The sequence below is a fragment of the Budorcas taxicolor genome, chromosome 8, assembly GCF_023091745.1.
Source record: "Budorcas taxicolor isolate Tak-1 chromosome 8, Takin1.1, whole genome shotgun sequence".
Taxonomy (NCBI): Eukaryota; Metazoa; Chordata; class Mammalia; order Artiodactyla; family Bovidae; genus Budorcas; species Budorcas taxicolor.
Window position 1 is genome coordinate 97345808 of NC_068917.1, and position 8327 is coordinate 97354134.

At 43.5% G+C, this 8327-nt stretch overlaps 1 protein-coding gene across 1 annotated transcript in view; it reads right to left on the reverse strand.

Annotated features, from left to right (window-relative positions):
- The window catches only part of LOC128052437 (phospholipid-transporting ATPase ABCA1), a 110544-nt gene extending 102751 nt beyond the window's left edge, over nt 1-7793 (reverse strand). Inside the window, exon 1 of the mRNA XM_052644998.1 lies at nt 7691-7793. Within this exon, the coding sequence (XP_052500958.1) occupies nt 7691-7756 (66 nt within the window). The 5' untranslated portion in view covers nt 7757-7793. The remainder of the gene's footprint in view (nt 1-7690) is intronic.
- Between the last annotated feature and the right edge of the window lie 534 nt (nt 7794-8327).

An 8327-nucleotide genomic window follows, 5' to 3' on the forward strand; every position in this document is an offset into this window, starting at 1 on the left:
AGCCCACTCCAGTACTCTTGCGTGGAGAATCTCGTGGATGGAGGAGCCTGGTAGGCTACAGTCCACGAGGTCGCAAAGAGTCGGACACGACTGAGCAACTTCACTTTTCACTTTCCACTGTATAATTGTAAGGAATTTGATTTAGGTCATACCTGAATGGTCTAGTGGTTTCCCTACTTTCTTCAGTTTAAGTCTGAATTTGGCAATAAGGAGTTCAACTCCTGCTCTTATTTTTGTTGACTGTATAGAGCTTCTCCATCTTTGGCTGCAAAGAATATAATCAATCTGATTTTGGTATTGACCATCTGGTGATGTCCATGTGTAGAGTCTTCCCTTGTGTTGTTAGAAGAGAGTGTTTGCTATGACCAGTGCGTTCTCTTGGCAAAACTCAGTTAGCCTTTGCCCTGCTTCATTCTGTACTGCAAGGCCAAATTTGCCTGTTACTCCAAGTATGTCTTGACTTTCTTCTTTTGCATTCCAGTCCCCTATAATGAAAAGGACATCTTTTTTGGGTGTTAGTTCTAGAAGGTCATATAGGTCTTCATAGAATGATTCAACTTCAGCTTCTTCAGCATTACTGATTGGGGCATGGACTTGGATTACTGTGATTTTGAATGGTTTGCCTTGGAAATGAACAGAGATCATTCTGTCATTTTTGAGATTGCATCCAAGTACTGCATTTTGGACTCTTTTGTTGATTATGATGGCTACTCCATTTCTTCTAAGGGATTCCTGCCCACAGTAGTAGATGTATTGGTCACCTGAGTTAAATTCACCCACACTAAACGGCAACCCACTCCAGTACTCTTGCCTAGAAAATCCCATGGACGGAGGAGCCTGGTGTCCATGGGGTCACAAAGAGCTGGACACGACTGAGCGACTTCACTTCACTTTGTTACACACACACTATGGTTACACACTTCTGAATCTTACTCTATTATGTATTCACCTCCCTCCATGTCTGCCCCCACCACAGAGTGGAAGAAATGGAGAGGAACACTGTTTTTGTAAAGGTGCTTCTTAACAAAGTCAGAAACCCAGAAACCTTATTTCAGATTGGGTATTAAAATTAAAATTCTGATGATTAAGTAAACAGCTACACTGAGCTGCTCTGGGGACTTCCCCTCTCATTACTCCTCAGCAACAACATGGGGATATAATGCACAAGCACTTCTAGAGCAGGGTACTTCTCAACTCTTGACACAGGGGGCCAGATAATAGTTGTGAGGGGCTCTCCTATGAATGGTAAAATGTTCCCCTCCATCCCTGGCCTCTACCAGTAGACACCAACCACCCCTACCCAGGACTGTAACAACCAAACAATGTCTCTAGACATTATCCAATGTCCCTGGGACATTAAAATAGCACTAGGCTACTTCTAGAATTTGATAAGGTAATAGGATTCAATGGGGAAAAGAAACTGATGAAAATATGGAAGACTATTCTGAGAGGTAAAGAAGGAAACATGAGACAGTGAGTTTCCCAAGATAACAGAAAATTCATCAAAGCAATGGCACACTCTAGGCTCTGTCAGCATCACAGTGAACACTTTTCAACATACACTTCAATTAAATTAAACTGAAATCTTAAAAGATCAAATCAGAGAAATGCTGAAGGGAAAAACAAATATGAAAGCCAGGCCTACCCTCCCACAACTGTAAAGCCTCATGCAGAGACACTGGATTTTTCAATTGGTTTGATCTTTGGAAGGACATCTGACCATATATGTCAAGGGCCACTTCCCTTTGACCTAGTAATCATACTCCTGAGATTCCGGCCTAAGAAAATAATATAAAAATAAGAAAAGGCTATATGCATAAAATCTTTATAGTAACTTACTTATAATGGCAAACACAAGAAATATCTCAATGTTGGCAATAATGTATGAGGTTATAAAATGAAAACTGCATGGATCCCTGTATTGCTACCAGGAATGTCACTGGCATTATTGCATGGTAGATTTGGGGTCAAAACTTCTAGTCCCTCCTCTTAATGATGTACTAATTTATAATACTTCCTTCATCTATGAAACAGAAATTGTAATGATACCTCTCAGGATTGCTGTGAAAATCAAGAAGATAACAGGTACAAGAGTACTTTCAAAAGTATAAAATACAACCTATACATCAAGAATCATAATTATTATAATATGAAGATTATTTGGAAATACACAACATACATGCCATGCTAAGTCGCTTCAGTCATGTCTGACTCTTTGCGACCCCATGGACCGTAGCCACTCAGGCTCCTCTGTCCATGGAATTTTCCAGGCAAGAATACGTGCCCTCCTCCAGGAGATCTTCCCAACCCAAGGATCAAACCCGAGTCTCATGTCTCCTGTACTGGCATGTGGGTTTTTTATGGCAAGGCCACCTGGGAAGCCCAAAAACAGAGCACAAAATGGCACATGTGTATGCTCAGGCTGTCATCCTTCAGGTCCCCTCAGTGCCAAGGACCACACAATCTGATCCTCGTCATCATGACCTACCTACCTCGGGGGACTCCTTCTGCACATTATATAAAAATAAGCTGTCCTCTGCCAGCTCCATGACCTGACCCTGCCGACTCCCAGCTCACCCGCAGCCAGTCTTCCTTCAGTGCCACTGGTGCTCCTGTCCCTTGGCTCCAGGACATGCATTAGGCACGTGGCCTTCACACCCTGTCTCTCTGCCTGGAAGCCAGTGCCCCAGTGGCTGAGCTCCTGATCTCTCCCTGGCTAACTGCTGCTTAAACATCAAGGCACTCAGGTTAAATGTCATGACCTTTCATTCTAAATTAAGTCGCTACCCACAGTCTAGTAGTAACTGACATAGTAGGACAGTTTCTTTTTTTTTCCTTCACAGCACTTACCACAGCTATGATATTTCTACTTATGTGACAACATGCTTCATATCTGCTTTCCTGGCTGAACTGTAAGCTCTATGAAAGCAGGGATCCTGCCTGTCTGCTTCACCACTGTACACCCAGGACACTGTCTTACATGCAGTAGATGCTTAGCAAATATTTATTCAAAGGAAACAATAAATGGCTATTTGTGCTAACTGTCCTCATTCCATAGAAGGGGAAACTAAAAGTCAGGGAAAATGAGATTCCCTAAGCCATTAAGCAGCAGCAGCAAGCCATTAAGGCATATAGTGGCCATGCTGGAATTAGAATTGAATTAAAATCAGATAATAATTAGAATTATTAGCTGGATTTGAACCAGCATTGCCAGGCCAGAACTAAGGACAGGGAAGAAATGTATCAGGCGAAACTGGAAGCTGGGAGGGTTAGTTTGCATCTATCATGTAAAATTCTCCAGTGGCTCTTAAATGAGGACTCAATTTGTATTTATTTGATTGTTTATTCCTTGTCACTGAACAGTACCCAAATATTGATACTCTAAAATATGCAGAAATTAAAATTATCTATTTCCTCAGCCACATGGCTAAACAGATCTAAGTGAGAAAATTAACACCAAAGGCAAAAAAGAAAGGCCATACGGCCATATTCTGTCCCATCTGTTCCACAGGGACCTTGATGTCTGGCTCAGCCTAAAACCAGATGGGGATCCGGAGAACTCCGAAGCCCCTCGCCTTTCCTGTCCCAAGCCCTATTTGTGCTCACTGACCACCACCCACACAAGTTAACTGTTACTTTGTACCCAAACTGAGCTTTGCACCCCACTTACGCAACTCATTTTCAATGTATTCTTTGCCTAACAGGAGCAGCAGAAAGCTACCCCTGGCTGATGGTCCCCATGAGTCTGCATAATGGGGGCACAAGAAAAGAGGTCCCCCAAATTCATTAGCAAATGAGGACACAGAGTGAATGAGCAAATGGCCACCTTTCAAGAAGGTTGCTCTGGGGTTTACTGTTCAGCACCCAGCTCCTACATCTTCTTCCGGTCTCCCTGCACATGCGGCCCCTCTAGCAGGGGCGCCTCCTCAAGATCTATAAACTAATGGCCCATTTAACACATTCACCCCTCACTGAGCAAATGCTTGTTAAGCATATCCCCAGTGCCAGGCTATGGAGCCAAGCGAGTACATCCAGGATCTCTGAGGGGGAAATTAAGCAAGGATTCTGTACACTGTAGGTGAGAACTGTCATGGAGCTGCTAACTCCTTCCCCTGCCTACAGGGCAGGGCATGTTCTGAGCTAACAATGTGGAACCAAGACCCTAAACAGGTTTCACTGTCTACAATCAATATATCCATAGATCCAAGCCATTTGGACTGGGAAGCAATTGAGATCCATGGGTATTAAACATGGGACAGCCAGCACTTGAGATCCCTGGGTATTAAACCTCCTGTGCAGATAAGGCAAAGCCTGCTCAAAAGAACTTGTGCCTCTAGGGCCATCAGGAAATTGATTCTGGTGTTACTATGACTGATCCACTCAGGACCCCCTGCCCCACACCTGAAACCCCATTCCCATCAACTGTACAAGGGTCAGGTCAGATCTTTCCAACCCTGACACCCTAAACTTCTGCAACCTGAAATAAATCACCTTTTTTTTTTTCTAGTTTGGCAAAACACATTTCCTGTAGAAATCAGGAAGGAAGGTAAGCAGACAAGCCAGCAGACCGTAGGTGTATATCCAAAGAACTCCTTCTGCGTCAGGATACTATGTCTTACTTCCCCTTCAATAGGAACTCTGCCACAGGGCCAAAAATTGCCTTTTATGAAGGCTGCCTGTCTCTCTAATTGTAGCTCTTTTTAAACTGATAAGCAATATTGAGCAAGAAGCAGCAAGACTAACAGACACTAGCCCAGTCTGGATGGCCCAATCCCAAATCCTGTTCTGGGACCCTGTGCTCCTGATTCCTTAGTTGACCTTGGGGACATCCCTTCCTTTATCTGTAAAATGACAGGTTTGGGCTTGAGACTTTGCATTACTAAGATGATATAGTTCTTTCCATTACTCACTGGCTAATAGACACAGCACAGCAAAGACAGTTCCCCATCACATGGCCTGCTGCCAACATGATAAGAAGAGACTGGGGACCTGGACCACAGAGTAGCTAAGAAATGAGATTAGGAAATGAATATATAGGTCTTGGGAACACCAGGGCCTGGGTACAGCTGTGGGAGGCAGGGACAAAGGTAAGGAAAAGGTTAGAAACTTCAAGATGTTGAGACTGAAGATAGAAAAAATAATACCACTGAAGAGCAATCTGACATAGTGGTTTAGAGAACCAACTCTAGAGTCAGATTATTTAGAACTGAACACTACATACGCCCCTGACTAGCAGTGTGAAACTCAGACAAATTACTTATATTCTCTCTGTGATTTAAGTTCCCCAGTTATAACACAATAGCATTTTGTGTTACAGCGAAACAACAGTACTTTGTGGATCTTAAAAGGATTAATCTAGTTAACAATTCACTTTAGTGCCTAGTACATGGAAGTGCAATCTAAGTGTTTGCTTTTATTATATTATATATTCTATAAATTGTTATATTTTAGTATGATTATTATTATCAAGACAGATAGGATGCATAAATTTTAGTTCCTACTCTCTCATTAAATGACTTTGGGATTCAGCTCCCTGCATGTAATATGAGGGACTGAAAAGTCAGTGTTTCTCAAACTAGTATATGTATACAAATAATATATATAATTTCACGAGGGATTATATGAGTTCTCTGTCGGGATTTTAAACACTTTGTGTTTTCATTTCAATGGTCATCTAAGGAAATAAACATACCTGGATTTTCTGAATGCCTACTTTACAACCAAGTTCTGGCACAAGATCACAAGTCTAAGTTTCTATTTGTGTTTGCCATTGTGTTAGCACCAATATTCCCTGGTGGCTCAGACAGTAAACATGTCTGCCTACAATGCGGGAGACCTGGGTTCGATCCCTGGGTTTGGAAGATCCCCTGGAGAAGAAAATGGCAACCCACTCCAGTACTCTTGCCTGGAAAATCCCATGGACAGAGGAGCCTGGTAGGTTACAGTCCGTGGGGCTGCAAAGAGTCGGACAAGACTTAGCGACTTCACTTTAGCACCAATATAATTGCAGTAGACCAATGAGAAAGGCACAGATGCAGAAGCAATTTGTGAATGATGAGACTGGACCAAATGAAAGCAAATGATATCCAACGAAAGTCACTGGAAAAATTGGAAAGTCATTGGAAAACAGAATCATTAACACATGGTAATATAGACTGTCCAAACTCAAACAAATAAGTGTTCACTACCATAGTCACACTGTTGCCTTCAAACAGTGTCAGTCGCCTTACTACACTAACAGTGTTAATTTGAACTGTACTGGTTCTGCAATTTTGTTTGCACTTAATTTATAAGTCTGTATAGGTCATATGTTTGCATAACAGTCTATAAGAATAAGGGGTTTATATCTAGTTTCACATATGTACATATTCACGTAACATTAAAATAAAAAATATGTTCAGTCAACACAAGGGGACTTTGACATATTTGTTCTTTTAAAGAAGGGCCAGCATTAGTCTAGTTTCAGAAACAGTGAAGTTTATCTCCAAGATCCCTTAAGTTATCTCCAAGATTCCTTATGGCTCTTTGAGTCTAAAGAGGATGGTCACTTCTGTTGCAGATGTGTTACACTTCATGCTGCTAAGTCACTTCAGTCGTGTCCAACTCTGTGCGACCCCAGAGACGGAAGCCCACCAGGCTCCCCCGTCCCTGGGATTCTCCAGGCAAGAACACTGGAGTGGGTTGCCATTTCCTTCTCCGATGCCTGAAAGTGAAAAGTGAAAGGGAAGTCGCTCAGTCGTGTCCGACTCTTAGCGACCCCATGGACTGCAGCCCACCAGGCTCCTCCGCCCATGGGATTTTCCAGGCAAGAGTACTGGAGTGGTTGCCATTGCCTTCTCCAGAGGACAGCCAAAAGGGGATGTAGGCTTAGAATTCAGGAAAAAATGCAGGGCAGGAAACAGACATTTAGAAGTCAACTATAGAGAGGGTGTGGCTAAACACAGGAGATCAGACAGGACCTCGAGGGGTGTTCAGGGAGGGAGAAGCCAAGAGCTGATACCAGAGCTTCAGAGAAATCTCCAGGCCTTATAGTTTGTACCTTCTCACAGAAAAATATCATTTACTGAGTGTTAAAGATGGTATTCTCAGGGTTTTTGAAAGGATCACTGTCTCATCCAGAAGTGAATGGCATAGTACCCTCCACAGAAATAAAACAAATCTGTTTTGTATTCCTCCAGGCTCGCAGTCCAAGCTGAAAGGGGAAAGCCCATTCTAAAAGATTCAGTCTCTGACCTCTAAGAGCTGGGCCATGAACTCACTTCAACTCCACCACCCAGACCATCAGGAGCTCTTGAAGAGCCAAGCAGCCCCCAGGGCTGCAGCAAAAGTTAGGAGTAAGATGGCCAAGCAGCATTGTATGCCAGGTTCCAGGCGTCTGAACTTAGGCCTGGGCACTAGCACAAACCAAAGCTATGACTGCCACCTGGTTGCAAATCTGCCTCCTATGATAAGAGACAGGGCTAGCTAAATCATGACCCCACACAGTCCTGGGTCCACCAGGGCCAGACACATTCAATCCCCTTAAGAAAACGCAGAAGAACAATACTGTAGTAAAGGAATTATCCTCCAATTGAAATAAGTTAAAAAAAAAAAAAAAAGAAGAAGAATCTCTTTTCTGCCCCCTTCTTCACTCCCAAATCAAAATCAGGAAGAAAAGCAGGAGAGAACCCCCGGAGAAACCCAGGCTTACTGTTTGTCTTCTTCTGAAAGTGAGGTTCTTCCACAGCAGCAATCTCAGCTGAGGCCAATAAGCCATGTTACCTCAGCCAGCACCACAGCAGCCTGCGTGAGGCTCGGGAGCCTGGGAAGGAAGTGGCTGGAGCTCACAGCAGGGACGCTGTGGCTGGTCATTAACTGAAAGATAAAGCAAGAGGGGATGTTAGTTTTTGCTGCAAAGCCATACGCCAGTGAGGGCTGTTGCACCAGCCCCCTCATCTGAGCCCTCAACACCCGGTTCTGTCTCATGACTGCCTCTCCACAAGGCATGAGTCCTCGACTTGCAGCCTTGGGTCTCTGGTAAACAGGGATGTTGGAGCTTTTCTGGCTTTAGCCTGTGAGTAAGTCGTTATTATCCGAATCACTTGCGCTCCACTGATGTGACCATTGGGAGTGAAAAATTGAAGGCAGACCTAAGTGATCAATCTTATGTGCCCAAAACACCAGAGCTGCAAATGGCATACTGGAATCCCAGAGACCTGCCTCCCTTCTCTTAGAAAATGCCTTCCTTCTCAGAAAATGTCAGCAGCATTTATAAATTTCGCCTTGAACCTGGAGTGACTTAACACTATTGTCTGAAATTTGCTGTACACTACATTTTCATCTCGCCA